Source organism: Triticum aestivum, chromosome 7B, assembly GCF_018294505.1.
Source record: "Triticum aestivum cultivar Chinese Spring chromosome 7B, IWGSC CS RefSeq v2.1, whole genome shotgun sequence".
NCBI classification, from domain to species: domain Eukaryota; kingdom Viridiplantae; phylum Streptophyta; class Magnoliopsida; order Poales; family Poaceae; genus Triticum; species Triticum aestivum.
In genome coordinates this window covers 700,098,228-700,113,953 of record NC_057813.1, presented here as the reverse complement: position 1 = coordinate 700,113,953, position 15,726 = coordinate 700,098,228, and the positions used below count along the sequence as shown (strand labels likewise).

General features: G+C 51.7%; 2 protein-coding genes across 2 annotated transcripts; one reads left to right on the top strand and one right to left on the bottom strand.

Annotated features, from left to right (window-relative positions):
- Window positions 1-338: 338 nt before the first annotated feature.
- On the top strand, window positions 339-5,514 carry LOC123160410 (uncharacterized). Its single transcript, XM_044578231.1, has 5 exons — window positions 339-969; window positions 2,527-2,613; window positions 3,144-3,206; window positions 3,306-3,365; window positions 5,062-5,514. Exons 1-5 carry the CDS (start codon window positions 592-594, stop codon window positions 5,236-5,238), a joined length of 765 nt encoding a protein of 254 aa, XP_044434166.1. The 5' UTR covers window positions 339-591; the 3' UTR covers window positions 5,239-5,514.
- A 4,635-nt stretch (window positions 5,515-10,149) lies between these two features.
- On the bottom strand, window positions 10,150-15,327 carry LOC123159289 (uncharacterized). Its single transcript, XM_044577119.1, has 5 exons — window positions 14,787-15,327; window positions 13,138-13,224; window positions 12,505-12,567; window positions 12,298-12,357; window positions 10,150-10,629 (listed from the first exon to the last, which is right to left on the bottom strand). Exons 1-5 carry the CDS (start codon window positions 15,174-15,176, stop codon window positions 10,468-10,470), a joined length of 762 nt encoding a protein of 253 aa, XP_044433054.1. The 5' UTR covers window positions 15,177-15,327; the 3' UTR covers window positions 10,150-10,467.
- Between the last annotated feature and the right edge of the window lie 399 nt (window positions 15,328-15,726).

Below are 15,726 nucleotides of genomic sequence, written 5' to 3'. Positions count from 1 at the left end.
GTGATGAAGCTTGATGTGTCTTTCATGTCTTGAACTTTTAGTTTGCATTTGAACTTGGTTGGATGAACTTGTGGGCATAATTTTGATGAACTTGTGGGCATGAATTTTTATTCATCAACTTGTTTGTGTCAAATTTTACATGTTCATTTTTGTTTAAAATATCCATATATGCAAAATGCCCGGCGAGTCGCGCGCGCTGTATTTTTGCGCTCTGCTGGAACGGCGCGCGTGCGTGCTGCATTATGGTGCGGCTGCTGGAGCCAGCGCAGGCGGGCGCGCAAAACCAGCCGCAGCGCACGCGCTAAAAGGTTTTTTGCGCGCGGCGCTATAGCGCGACTGTTGGAGATGCTCTGAGGGAGGAGCGGAGTGGGGTGAGCCCGACGGCCATTCCGCGCTTCTAATTATTCCGGCCATTTAAAAGCTGTGCCACGGCGTGGCGTTGGTTGGCCTCCGCTCCACTCCACGCACGCCCCTCTCATTTCCAGTCCACCTTCCAACCCATCGCCCTGCCTACCTTCTCCCTCTCTCTCTCTCTCGTCCACGCCTCCGGTCGTTCCCCTTCCTCCCTCTGCCTGACACTCACCGGCCGCCATGACGGAGGAGGCCGAGGCGGCCGGCATCATCTGCTCGCTCCGCGCGGCCGACCTCGCCGGGTGGACGCCGCCCTGGAAGGCGAGCGCGCCGGCGTCGTCCGAAGCCACGGCGAAGGAGGAGACGGCCTGGCCGGCGGTGGCGCGGGGGAAGCGGACGCGGGCGTCGCGCTCCGGCTCCGCGGCCAGCAAGAACAAGGGGAGATGGGCCCGGGGCAGCCCCGCGTCCCCGCTCGACTACAGCGGCGGGTCCGGGTCCGGCGCGTCCACCAGCGGCGGCGAGGACGGCGCCTTCTGCTCGCCGCCGGCGGCGGCGGTCGCCCTCGCGCGCGGGCACGCCGGCCCAACCACCGCCACCCCAGCTTCTTCATCAGCCAAGGTACCTAGACGAGCGCGCGCGTCCCCATCTGCAGTTGCTGGTTTCTTCTTCCCCTCCAACCAGTCTGTCGGTCTCCTTTCTCGTGGTTGGCTGCCTGCCTGCTTTGCGTGCTTTCCGTTCGTTCGGTACAGCGCCTGCTCCTGCTAATGGGACGGACGAAACTACCCCTCCACCGTGTCACCACCGAGACAGAGAGGATGAGCGACGGTGGATGACTTCGCGATGAAACATCGCTTTTCCTCTGGCCTCACCGCACCGCGCCCGCTTTTTGTTGGCACGACCTTTTCTCACATCTCATCCTTTTCTCCGTTCCCTTTTCTCGCATGTTTTCTTCGGTCCAACTCCAGATACCCCGCTTATGGTTCCACAGATCCATCGTCTTCCCACCGAAACAGTCCAATTCACGGGCGTCAGCTCTGAATGTCAAACCACGCCCGCCTACTTAATTTGCACTAGAAATACATGTCAATGGCTTCTGATTTTCAACAAAAAAAGGCTTCTGATTTCTTTTTATCGCCATGGCCATTCCACTCCATGGTACTAGTACGTGTCGCGTGCTTGCCTGCAACACTCATCCTGCTCCTTCCGTGGCAATTCACAGCGGTTGGTGGTGTGGGGATCCGCCTCCTGACCACGAGCTACGGCTGCGGCTTTCACGCCTTTCCCCAAACTACAGACCTTCGTGGGGGGCGGTGTGGTCATTTCGGCCGGCCCTTATCCTTGCGTGCGTTTGGATTTTCTCCTCGCGCTGCGGTGGCAGTGGCACCGCCCGTGGGGCCGGGCCTACCCGCCATGCAGTTGGGAATCGGTGTCAACGTAGACGTTTGGATTACGTGGCCGCCGCCGATTGGCTCGACCTTGTGCCCGGGCATGGCCGTGCCGCCGGACACGGAGGCGGGGACGAGGGTGGTAGATACGGCGTGTCGTGGCCACTCGACTCCCGCCACGTGTGCCGCTAGTGCCGGTCCCGCACGCCAGCAGCACCCACGACGCCTTTCGGTTGGTGACGCACACGGCACACCACCGCTTTCCCAAACCGTACTTACATGGCCTCGCGCAGGCCCCACATGTCATTGTCCCCGTCCAAGAGAAACCATTTTTCTATCTGTATATTCATTTGTTTATTTATTACAAACACCAAGTGTGTAGATAGGATGGCAGATGAGCAGGTGGTCGTTGGTGTACACGCACTGCCGATGCACCGATTCATCAAAAGCTCAAAACCGTAATGCGTTTCACGTGATTTGGTGCGTACAAATGCATGCATGCATGCGCCGGGCCGGTGCATTGTTGTTGGGTAGTTAGTTCGGCCGGCCGGCCCATCAGTCTCATCATCGTCATCATCATCAACATCATCATTCCTTCCATGCCTTCAACCGGTTTCCTTTTTTATTTTTGATAATAAAGAACATGTGTCTCCCTGCTGTTGCTTTCTTTGCGGGTCGTTGGTTGGTTCCGCTCTCGCTTTCTTCCTACCAGCACCAGCAGCATATCCTAGGCTCCTAGCTAACAACTGATCTTGTAATTGCTCATCCCCTCCTGCTGCTGCTGCTGCAGGTTGGTCCTGCCGGAGGAGCACGGCGCCCGTCGATCATGCCCGTCCCGCCGGCCCGCACTGCCGGCCAGAGGTCGCGGAAGAAGATGGTAAGCTTGAAACTCAGCTCTCTATCTTACGTTGAAAGCATGTTTAGATAGGCGGGCATTTTTCAGCATTTGAATGTATTTTTTTTTAGACTTTTACAAGTCAGGTTTGCATCTTTTTCGTATACCGCATCAGCAGTTGGCCACAGTCCACGCAGACGGAGTCGGTCGTAGGAGAAGTGAGGCTGTTCAAATGGCTGGCATTCTTTATTGTTTTTTAGTAGTAGCTTGGCCTGGTGGAATAAAGCGGGTGGTGCAACCAGTAGCTGCCATTGGAATCGAAGGTGGAGAGAGAGAGTGCTTGGCGTCCAAAGGACCAGAAAGGCAACAAAGCTGCCTGCCTCGGCCTGCCCAAAAAGATCCTCGCCTCATCAACGCCGGATGGTCTTGCCGGTCCGGTCCTGTCCTGTCCCAGCTCATGACCGATCGCATCAGATTGCCCATAAAGAAATGACGAAGGAGAAAAATAGATTAGCATCTGCCCTTTTTGGCTTGCTTGATCAAGCCTGAACTTGTGCTGTGATTTGCTGCAGAGGCTCCCGGAAGTGAAGCAGCTGGTGCTGTCCCTGTCGGCGGAGAACGTTGGCCTTCGCCGGGTAATTAACCTTTTCATGAATTTCACATTCTACAAATTCTGTCGCCAATTTCACACGAATTTGCATCTAAATTCTTATTATCCGCTTTCCGTTGAACAGGAGATGGAGACGCTGCTGAGGGCCTGCACGGCGCTGTCCAATGAGAACGGCAGACTAGAGGTGAGTGCCACGCCTTCACGCGCACTACCAATCTTAACTTCTCCGTAGCAGCATTAGCATAGATAGATGCTTCCAGGTTGGGCGGGACGTACTCCGCCCGAGTGGCGAGTGCGCAATCATAAGCACTCACAAAGAAAGAGAGAAAAATCGGTTCGGGGCCTCCACTTGCATGGTTGCTAGAGCAGCCTTAAAGCGCAAGCGAATGAATGAAACGATGGCAAAAGAAGAAGAAAATACGGACCGTCCGGAGCCTCCCAGCGGGGCACCACTGGGTGGGTCCTGGCTTAATCTCTTTGTGCTGTGGTTCCTAGTAGTAGTACGATTTTTTGGGTTTCATTGAGGAGTGTGGCTTTGATTTGATGGTCGCATCGCATCCCTCTCAACCACCGTTCTTGTTGCTGTTTGTCCTTGGGGAAGAAAACTGAGTGCGACCCGTGCCGTCCGGATAAGCTTTAGGCAGGCAGGTTTAGACGTGGGTTTCCGTCGTCGTCTTGGCCTTTCTGGTGGTGTCGCTGTACATGGGCCCGGCGGGGTAAGGGTCTGTTTGGTTCTAATAAGTCACCCGACTTATAAGTCAGATGACTTAAAACCAGTGACTTATAAGTTACGCCTATTTGGTTGTCACCTGACTTATAAGTCACCTGACACACCTTTCCACACCAATCAACATCATGCAGGTGGTGGGACCAACACAAAAGAGGATGATTTATAAGTTTTAAGTTGGTGTGGAGCAACTTATGACTTATAAGTTGGGGTGACTTATAAGTAGGGTCTGTTCGGTAAAATAAGTCATTTTTTTCACTTTTCAACTTATTTGAAACCAAATAGGCCCTAAGAATGATGTGCCTACGTACTACTCCCTCCGTTTCAAATTACTCGTCGTGGTAGCAGAGAGTTGGAGCCTGCTTGTGGCAGCTGATCGCTGCTCGAGATATCTGAATGTTTGCCAAAAGACAAGATGTCTGAACTGAGCACATGTCCATTATCTCTCAAAAAACGGAAGCTCCGATCACCTTGGCCCATGGTTCGATACTTGAGTGGGTGTACTGTAGGTAGTTCAATACCACTATTGGGTCTACTGTATGTGCAAATGGATGCACAGTACAGGAGTAGTAGGTTGAAGTAGAAAAGGTCTTGCTCCGTGCTCATTGGCCGTACGTACGCTGTCAAGAAGAGAATCCTTTGCGATAAAGAATGCCATGTTGCCGCCGATCCTACCTGCAACAAGTAACTGGATCTGGGCGCACCTGCCCGGCCGGGCACGACGATCCCGTGACCTTGTTTAATGCAGCCCTGCCGCAGTTACTACTTATAAATCTATAATCGTAGTGGTGTACGTACCATCGTCGTCTCAGCCACCCAGGTCTCCTCTGTCAGCTCCGGCCAAATTCTAGTGTCGTACTACTGCTAGCAATTCGCTGTGTGTGGCCGTGTGCCGTGTACAGTGTCACCACACACGTAGACGTAGGTGAACAAGTTGCACTGTGGTGGCAATATATTTAGGCTGGCCCAACCCACTGAAATGGTCCCTGCTTGTGTTTGCTTTGTCCGTGCTCTCCTGCTTGTGTAACTATTGATTGGTAGATGACGCTTTTGGTCAATAGTGGTTTTATCCGGGTTCGGTTTGTTACCTGAATTTCAAGCGCTGGCTGTGTGTGAAGCCTGTACTGACTTTTCCTTCTGACCAATTTTGCAGACAAGGTTTGAGCATTCTTCCTCCTCGAACAAGCGGAAGATGGTAGGGTCCGAAGAGGCGGAGCGGCGACAAAGGAAGCCGCAGCAAGCCGGTGGCGGCTTTGCGCTCCCCGACCTCAACTTTCCGGCGCAGGATGTCGCCGACGCACCAGCAGCGGCTCCCTCACGGCCAACCTGACAAGTTTATTAACCGTGTATAGGGAAGAAAGCTGGAGGAGCGATCTCTTACCGTGCCTGGCGTGCTACCAGGGAACGAGAGGAGCCCGCCGGTCTCATTACCTTAGCTGATAAACTTTTTCTTTTTCTTTTGTTTAGTTCTGAGTTTTACCGCTCGCTTCTTCTTCTTCTTCTTTACCAATGTAGCTCAAGTTTCAGGCGTGCTACTTGGTTCCTGTAACCAAACAAACAAACAAACACAATGCGTTGGGGAAATTGTCGATGCTCTCTTGTTGAATCTGCCGAGCGGCGCTCAAGTGCCAGTGCCACACATGAAGTCCCACTCTGAGTCCATTAAATCTTCTCAGAAAAGACTTGTGTACATCACATAAACGTGACAATGTGCTCTTCAAGTGGTAAGTAAAACTCAAGGTTACAAATCCCTGCATATGCGGATACATTAATCAAGTACAGTGCAAACTCAAGTCACGTAGCTCAAACCATGCACAAATGTGGAGAAATGGCAAGGTCTTATATTTAGGAACGGATGGGCCTAGATCTTGATCACAGGGGTGTCATTCTTCTCGTAGAACTATAAAGCAATGCACAAAGTTATTTTTATTATACTCCCTCTGTTCCGTAACCTAGTGCATATAGATTTTTTGGAAGTCCAAAATATTAGCCAGGTTTATAAAGAAAACTATTTATATCTACAATAAAAAAATATAATATGAAACTACGTCTTATGATGAATCTATTGATATATGTTTGGCATTCTAGATGTAAATATTGTTCTCCATAAGCTTGATAAAAGTTAGTGAGGTTTGACTTAAAAAAAATTATATTCAGAACTTTATGGAACGGAGGAAGTATATTATTCAATGGAGTTTGACAAAACAAACACATGGAATCAACCCAAAGCCATCTTCCTGGCGATCTATATCACTACACCTATTAGTGAGATCAACGCATTGACCTTGCCAGGCAAAACTATCGTCGATGCCTGACAATGCCAGCACTATGCACGTGTTTATCAGCACACGTCCAACGTCGAGACCCCCCTGCGTCACGCTGTCGAGACCCGCCGATGAGGTAGATACCACACTGCACCACCTCTTGGCTCCTCTAGCGAGCACCTGCTCCATAGCAATGCCCCAGGAGGGAGAACGACACTGAAGGTTCCATCATTATCCGATCAGGGAGACCCACATCTACGGTTTCTCTCGGAGCAGCCCGAGCGAGGTGACGCCTATAGGTGCCCTCGGATAGCATATTTGGGCTAGGTCACCACCACCGCAAACACCCAACACACCCCCACCACCAGACAAAGCCTACAGGAACATATCATGTTGCGCTAGCTGTCTCAACCCTATGGCGTGGCCCGTCGACTCTAGCTAGCCCGCACCGGATCCACGCGTGTGTTGGGGAATGTAGTAGGAAACAAAAAAAATGCCCTACGATCAAGATCCCGCATAACTATGAAGATGCATATAGAGGTTAGATCGGATCATTACCAACTTTGAGTTGCAACAGAAGAAGAGTTGGTGTAGATCGTTGATCAAATCCCTTGTACTGTTCACGAACGATCCCTCGAACTGAAGATTGAAAGCACGACTTCTCTATGGGCTGCACGTGTACGGGCTTCACGATCTGGGGGCGCTTTGTCGTTCAGAGCTTGACGTCGCTAGAGAACTAGAGGTGGGATGAAGAGAACCACAAAGGGTTTCTCTATGATGAGAACTAAGAGAAATCAATCTAGATCATAGAACTAGAGGAACTACAGAGAAGGGGGGCCCGAAACAAAAGGGACTTGTGTATCTAGGGCACGCACCCCCTTTGAGTATATATAAGTGGAGGGAGAGGGGGAGGCCGGCTTGGAGGGGGCTCCCCCTCAAGCTGGCCTAGAGGAGGAGTCCTCCAACTCCAATCTCCCCACATAGCTTGTCCAACAAGCCCTGGTGGAGGGGGTGCCTCCACCAATGGTGTCGATAAGGCCCATTAGCTATTCCCTCAAATGCTTTTATTACTGCAATTAGCACAATGATTCTAAATAAATTCTAGGGGTCTCCCAATAAATATTGCAGCCCTTTACAATTTGTCTTAAGTCCCTGATAACAATTTTCGCCTATATATCATTCCCCGGTACTCCCCGGAACATTTTCAATAACCCCGAAACACTTCCAATTTCTCTCAAACTATTACTTTTATTCCCAAAACTATTCCGGTAATATTTTCTCATAAACCAAAATTCCCCAAACTAATCCACTAGAAGTTAATAAACTGTAATTCCCATAGGCGCGTGACCCTGTAGGTTCGGTGAAATATGGACATGAACAAAACTTTCTTTCGTTCAGTGATCAACAACATAACCGTGGACATCCATGTTGACCCCTATACTCACATATATGACATTCGAGTGAAACTTCGATTATCATACGATATTCCCTTTGCTTTGTGACACTTCACAAAGCCCGAGGTGCGATATATCGGTATCCCGACCCCAACAAATCATCGGGCGTGCCTATCAGGTGTCAGCACATCGGCCTGGATACTGTCGGACATGGTTTTGGAGGTGCGTGTGTTGGCTTCCCCATCACATATGACCTACTTGGGGCTCCAAATCACGTTAGGCCAAACCAAGGAGAGTCCATCGGCAGTTCTTCTTCTATCATATCAAGGCCAAGCTTGTAGGTTGGAAGGGAACGTTAAACAATCATGTTATGCAGTGTGCACTTGCGCACTCTGTCATTGGGGCCATCCCTATCTTTGATCTGGCAGCCATCCGCTCTCCCGCGGGCTTCTTCAAGGATATATACAAAATATACCAAAAATTTCTTTGGAATCCAGAGGAAAAGCCGAATGACGTCAAATGCGAGACTAGGTAGAGCTCTGTCTGCTCACTGGTTGACCTAGGCGGCCTCGACATCCATGACATTGACAAGTTCGAGTGCGCCCTAAGGCGGAGATGGCTATGAATTAGCCTGGCAGGCTCCTCAGGGTCCATGGGTGTGCTCTAAACTACCGTGTGATTAGCAGGACATAGATCTCTTTGCGGCGGCTACGTCGGTTACAATTGGCAATAGGAGATTCGTTGCTTCTGGGAGTTCACCTAAATCCGTGCTCCCACGGGCTTGTTCAAGGATATATAAAAAATATGTAGAAAATTTCTTTGGGCTCAAGAGCAAAAGTTGACCGATGGCAAATGTAAGGTTAGGTGGATCTTCGTCTGCTCACTAGTTAACCTAGGCGGCCTCGACATCCATGACATCGACAAGTTCGAGTGCGCCCTAAGGTTGAGATGGCTATGACTTAGCCTGGCAAGCTCCTTAAGGTCCATGGGTGGGCTCTGAACTACTGCGTGATCAGCAGGACAGAGATCTCTTTGCGGCGCTACGCCGGTGACAATTGGCAATGGGGAAATTGGTTGCTTCTGGGATTCCAGCTAGCTCTACACCCCCGCGGGCTTCTTCAAGGATATATACAAAACATGCAGAAAATTTCTTTGGCCTTAAGAGGAAACGCTGACCGACGACAATCGCAAGGTTAGATGGTGCTCCGCCTACTCACTAGTTGACCTAGGCGGCCTTGACATCCATGACTTGACAATTTCGAGTGCGCCCTAAGGCTGAGATGGCTATGACTTAGCCTAGCAGGCTCCTCGGGATCCATGGGTGGGCTGCGAACTACTGTGTGATCAGCACGACAAAGATCTCTTTGCATGGGCTACGTCGGTGACAATTGGCAATGGGGAGATTGGTTGCTTCTCGGAGTCCTTCTAGCTCCGCGCCTCCGAGCTGCGGCTTATTGCACCGGCGAGGTATGGTCACTCAAGTGGAAATTGAAGATCGGTTAAGGATGCATTGTTGAAAAACAAGTGGCTCGGGGATATTAGATACAACAACCTGGCTAACGAGATGCTGGCGGATTTCCTGCGGCTGTGGGCCTTGCCTTGATCATCTGCGTCCACCTTACGGCTCGAGGTGCTAGACAAGATCATTTGGAAGCTCTCCAGCTCGGGCTCCTATAGCGCGGCCTCTGCATACCGGATGTAGGTTTTAGGAAGAACGTGATCAAGTTTTCGAACTTTGTTCTGGAAGGCCTGGGTGCCTCCTCGCTGGTAATTCTTCATTTGGCTTGCGCTGCAAGACATGATATGATGTGCTGATCGGTACACCTTCTCTAGCATTGCCCCGTCGCGTTGGAAGCGGAAGCACTAAACAAAATCGCTGGATTAAAAATATTTATGTATACTTTTTGAGATGAAAATGGAGTGGAAACTTTCCACTTTTCTGGAGGAAAATGGAAACGGGGAAGAAATATGAAAACACAAACGGAAATTTGCAAACCGAAAATGGAAATAAATTTTTTTATATGTGGAAACGGAAACAAAACAAAAACGGAACGATATTTTCCGGTAAACAAGCAAGGAAACAGAACTTTCCGTTTCTGTGAATATGGAATTTTTTTTTAGTATAGGCCTATGGCCACTTTGTAGCCCAACCATCAAACAACACATCATGACACACTAAGTAGAATGGATGATTTAAGGCCCAACTTCTACAACCACGTACGTATTCAACTAGGCAATGTATGTAATTGTCCAATACTACTACAATACTATGCTAAGTTGCTTATATAATCATATTATTTCGTAGCCATGGTAAGATTTCATTAAATTTGTTTGTTTTTGTTTTTATTTCTCTATGACTCAAGGGTTTCTTATGTTCCGGTCAATGTTCACTTCTGTTTCCGTACCCGGTCTATATTCCCTTCATGTCTGTTTTTGATAATATGTGTTTCTGTATTCATTTCCGGGGTTTTTGTTTCCGCTTCCGCTGCTGCAAAAAAGTACGATAAAAATGTGATACCACCTAGTTCTGTTCGTTTCCGCTCCGTTTTCATCCCTCGTTGAACATATGCCCTTAGCCCTGTCTTTTTCATCTTAAAAAGTGCTAAACATTTCATCTTCCTCTGTAATCCTGTTGGGTGATTTACCCGCTTTTTTATCGGAGATCGCACCCTTGCGATTACCCTGTAAACTGTGCTCGCTACCTATCTTAATACAAAGCCAGCGTTGCTGGCAGTTAAAAAAAACTCTCAAAGCTAAACAAAAGAAGAAGAAAAAATAGATAAGGTAACATGGCCGGTTCCTCTGCCTGCCTGCCAGCAGGCACGATCAGAGATCAGGCCTTCCAGCCCCAGATTCAGCTTCTTCCTCTATACACTGTTAATGAACTTGTCAGGTAAGCCGTCAGGGAGCCGCTGGTGCATCGGCGACATCCTGCGCCGGAAAGTTGAGGTCAGGGAGCACGAAGCCGCCTCCGGCTTGCTGTGGCTTCCATTGCCGCTGCTCCCCCCCTTCTGATTCGGCCCTCTTCCGCTTGCTTGACGAAGAAGAATTTTCTAGCCTTGTCTGTAAAATTGTTCAGAAGGAAAAATGTTAATGCAAGCTTCACACAATATTACAGCGTTCCAAACTTTCAGTTCATCTAGCAAACCAACGCCCGGATGAACAGCGACAGACCGGGCTCTGAAATCTAGAGGGAAATTCAGAAAAGGGTTGTGGCCAAGTCCGGATTGCAGCGTTTTATTCATTCTGCGGCATTAATTAACTGGGCAAGGGAGAGGCACGGTGTACCAATAAGTGGTTAGTGGTTACATTAGCAGGGGTCAGGACGTGGATGTTCGCCATGAGAGCACTGACCGGACCTAGGTAGCTACTATAGCATGCAACCCCGTTCGTGCGACGATGCCATCCTAGACAAGAGGAGAGCACGGACAAAGCAAATCAAGCAGGGACCATTCATTCGGTTGGCCAGGCCTAAATATATTGCCACTACACTGCAGCTTGTTCGTTCAGCCATGCGTGTGGTGCCACACTAGAGGTCACCCGGGGCAGCCGTGGCTGACGAGGAGGGTGGTACGTACACCATGCCCCATGGATTATAGTAAGTGCGGCAGCTCTGCTGCAGGGCATTAAAGAAGGGCACGGGATCGTCGTGCCCGCCCCGCCCGGGCAGGTGCGCACAGATCCATTTGCTTGTCTTCTTTATCCCAAAGGATTTTGGACAGCATATGTACGACCAGTGAACACCAAGCGAGACCTCTTCTTCCACCTACTACAGTACTGTGCATCCACTTGCGCATACAGCACACCCAAGCAGTACAGTAACATTGAACTGCCTAGGGTACACACACTCAAGTACCGAACCAACCATGGGGCAAAGGGGATCAGAGCTTCCAATTCGAGATACTAAATGGCATGTGTTCAGTTCAGAAAGTAACAGATAACGGAGCAGGAATTCCGTCTAGCGGCATCGATCGATCAGGCCTTTCAACTATCAGCACATTCTAACCCAAACGGGACGGACCATGGACAGCGACACCACCCCAAGACGACGACGAAAATCCACGTCTTATAACCTGCCTAAAGCTTATCCGGACGGCACCGGTCGCAGTCAGTTTTTCCCGAGGACAACAGCAACGGTGGTTGAGAGGGATGCGACCATCGAATCAAAACCAAAATCGTGCTACGAACCACAGCACAGAGAGATTAAGGCAGGACCCACCCAGTGGTGTGGTGCCCCGCTGGGAGGCTCAGGGCGGTCTTTTTTTTCCCCCTTCTTATTCTTTTGCCATCGATTCACTCACGCGCTTGTGCTTTAAGGCTGCTCTACCATGCAATGCAAGTGGAGGCGCCCAAGCTATTTACATATCTTTGTTTCTTTGTGCCTATGATTGCGCACTCGGCGGAGTACATCCCACCCAAGCTGGAAGCATCTATCTATCTATGCTACGCAATGGACAGGGCAGGAGAAGTTAAGGCCCAGTTCTTTTGCCAGAATCTGGGGATTCTTCCAGAATCCGCCCCCTACCCAGCTTCTGCCAGAATCTTTGAGCCCCATTTGTGTTACAATCCTGTCTAATTAGACCCTAACTAGATAGGATTGTAAAACAAATGGCGCTTAAAGATTCTGGAAGAAGCTGGGTAAGGGTTGGATTCTGGGAGAATCCCCAGATTCTGTCAAAAGAACTGGGCTTAAGAGTGGTGTGATAGTGCGCGTGAGGGCGTGGCACTCACCTCTAGTCTGCCGTTCTCCTCGGACAGCGCCGTGCAGGCCCTCTGCAGGGACTCCATCTCCTGTTCGAACCAAGGGGATCGATATAATAAGGACAATACGAAAATAAATTTGCATGAAATTAGCTACATAATTATTGTTTTTGTAAGAAAAATCCAATAGAAAATGGAAGAAAGAACAAATTGGTGGTGCCTGGTTAATTTAATTACCTGGCGAAGGCCGACGTTCTCTGCCGACAGGGACAGCACCAACTGCTTCACCTCCGGGAGCCGCTGCAACAAATCACAGCACAAGTTCAGGCCACATCAATCAGGCACGCCAAAAGAGGCAGATGCTAATCTATTTTTTCTCGTTTATTTATAATACTACTGGAAAATCTGATGCAATCGATCGTGAGTTGGGACAGGACACGGGACAGGACCGGACCGACCATCCGGCGTTGATGAGGTGAGGATCTTTTTGGGCAGGAGAGGCACGCAGCTTTGTTGCCTTTCCTGTCCTTTGGACGCCAAGCACTCTCTCTCCATCTTCGATCCAATGGCAGCAAGTGGTTGCACCACCCGCTTTATCCCACCAGGCTAAGCTACTATACTAAAAACCAATTAATAATGCCAGCCATTTGAACAGCTTCACTTCTCCTACGTCTGCGTGGACTGTGGCCAGCTGCTGACGCGGTTTAGGAATAGGAATAGGATGGAAACCAGACTAGTAGTAAAAGTCTAAAACTTCATTCAAATGCTCAAAAATGCCTGCCTTGCTATCTAAACATGCCTGTGTACTTCCGCACTACGGCCAGCCAAACTTGCTTTCAACGTAAGATAGAGAGCGAGTGTGAAACTTACCATCTTCTTCCGCGACCTCTGGCCGGCGGTGCGGGGCGGCGGCACCGGCATGATCAACGGGCGTCGTGCTCCTCCGGCAGATCCCACCTGCAGCAGCACAAGATGAGCAATTGCAAGATCAGTTGTTGGGTAGGATATGCCGCTGGTAGGAATAGAATGAAGAAAGCGAGAGTGGAACCAACCAACCAACGACCACCGGAACGAAAGCAACAGCAGGAGGGACACACGTTCTTTATATTCAAAAAAAAAAGCTAGGTGAAGGCATGGAAGGAATGATGTTGATGATGATGAGACGGATGAGCCGGCCGGCCAAACTAACTCCCCACCAACAATGCACCGGCCCGGCGCATGCATGCATTGTAGTACTCGATCGCTCCATTAGCCAAATCACGTGAAACGCACTACGGTTTTGTGCTTTTGAATCTGTCGATCGGCACACCAGCGACCACCTGCTCATCTGTCATCCTATCTACACACTTGGAGTTTTTAATTAAACTAATATATAGAAAAATGTTTCCTCTTCGACGGGGACAATGACACGCGGGGCCCTTTGCGGGAGATGGGCCGGCCCAGTTGATCGCTCCCTATGCGATTGCTCGACTGCTTGAATAGGATTTTTCCTTTGCGGGGCTAGTGTACCGCGTGCGTCACCAACCGAAAGGTGTTGTGTTTGCTGCTGGCATTCTGGGCCAGCGCTAATGGACACGTGGCGGGAGGCAAGTGGAGGCGACACGCAGTATCTACCGCCGTCGCCCCCGCCTCCGTGTCCGTCCGGCGGCACGGCCATACCCATAGCCATAGGCAGCGCGCGACCCGGGCAAGAGGTCGAGCTAATCGGCGGCCGCCACGTGGATCCCTCCGACCACCGCGCGCCGGTTCGACGCCGAGAAGTCCCAACTGCATGGCCGGTAGGGCCCGGCCCCACGGGCGGTGCCACTGACACCGCGCCGCGAGGAGAAAAATCCAAGCGCACGCAAGGATAAGGGCCGGCCGAAATGACCACATCGCCACCAACCGCTGTGAATTGCGTCTCCTCGAACACGGAAGGAGGAGTGCTGCAGTCAAGCACGCGACACGTAGAAGTACCGTGGAATTGAACGGAATGGCCATGGCGATGCGGACACTATCCACCCACACGACAGTACCGTGATAAAAAAAATCAGAAGCCATTGACATGTACTAGTAGTAGCAGTGCGAATTTAGTAGGGGGCGTTGTGGTTTGACATTCAGAGCTGACGCCCGTGAATTGGACTGTTTCGATGCGAGGACGAGGGATCTGTGGGACAAGATGCGAGGACGAGTTTGGACCGAAGAAAACATGCGAGAAAAGGGAACGGAGAAAAGGATGAGATGTGAGAAAAGGTCGCGCGAACAAAAAGCGGGTGCGGTGCGGTGAGGAAAAGTGATGTTTCATCGCGCGAAGTCATCCACCGTTGCTCATCCTCTCTGTCTCGGTGGTGACACGGACACAGAGGAGGGGCAGTTTCGTCCGTCCCACCAGGCCCAGGCGCTGTACCGAACGAACGGAAAGCACGCAAAGCGGGCAGGCAGCCAACCACGAGAAAGGAGACCGACAGACAGGAGATGCATGGAGGGGAAGAAGAAACCAGTAACTGCAGATGGGGACGCGCGCGCGCTCGCCTACGTACCTTGGCCAAGGAGGAAGAAGCTGGGACAGCGGTGGGGGTGGCCTCGGCGTGTACGCGGGCGACGGCCTCCGGTGGCGAGCAGAAGGCGCCGTCCTCGCCGCCGCTGCTGGACGCGCCGCTGTAGTCGAGCGGAGACGCCGGGCTGCCGCGGGCCCACCTCCCCTTGTTGGCCTTGGAGCCGGAGCCCGACGGCGAGCGGCGGCGCGACGAACGCGTCCGCTTCCCCCGCGCCACCGCCGGCCAGGCCGCCTCCTCCTTCCCCGTGGCTTCGGACGACGGTGGCCCGCTCGCCTTCCAGGGCGGCGTCCACCCGGCGACGTCGGCCGCGCGGAGCGAGCAGATGATGCCCGCCGCCTCGGCCACAACACAGCCCTCGGCCTCCTCCGTCATGGCGCCCGGTGAGTGGCAAACAGAGGGAAGAAGGGGAACGACCGGAGGCGTGGACGAGAGAGAGAGAGGGAGAAGGTAGGCAGGGCGATGGGTGGGAAGGTGGACTGGAAATGAGAGGGGCGTGCGTGGAGTGGAACGGAGGCCAACCAACGCCACGGCGTGGCGTCCCTTTTAAATGGCCGGAATAATTAAAACCGCGGAATGGCCGTCGGCCCCACCCCACTCCACTCCTCTCTCCTGCGGCAGCTACGCTACGGGACGCGCCGCGCGGGCCGCCACGTCCTCCCCGTCCCCCGCGTGACTCTGGTGTCTAGACGACCGACGCCGCTTACCGGTGCGGTTCTTGAGGGTGGCCCGGGTGTCAGTGGCAGGACGGCGCAGCGTGTGGGGTGTGCTGGCTTTGACGCCGACCCGGTCCGACGACGACGTGGATGGGCGCCGACCGGAGACTGTGCAGGCGAGGGGATGACCGGTGACAACAAGGTGGGACCGTGGTGTCAGTGGGTTAGGAGACTCGAGGATCAAAGCGTAGGAGGCAAAACAGCAGCCA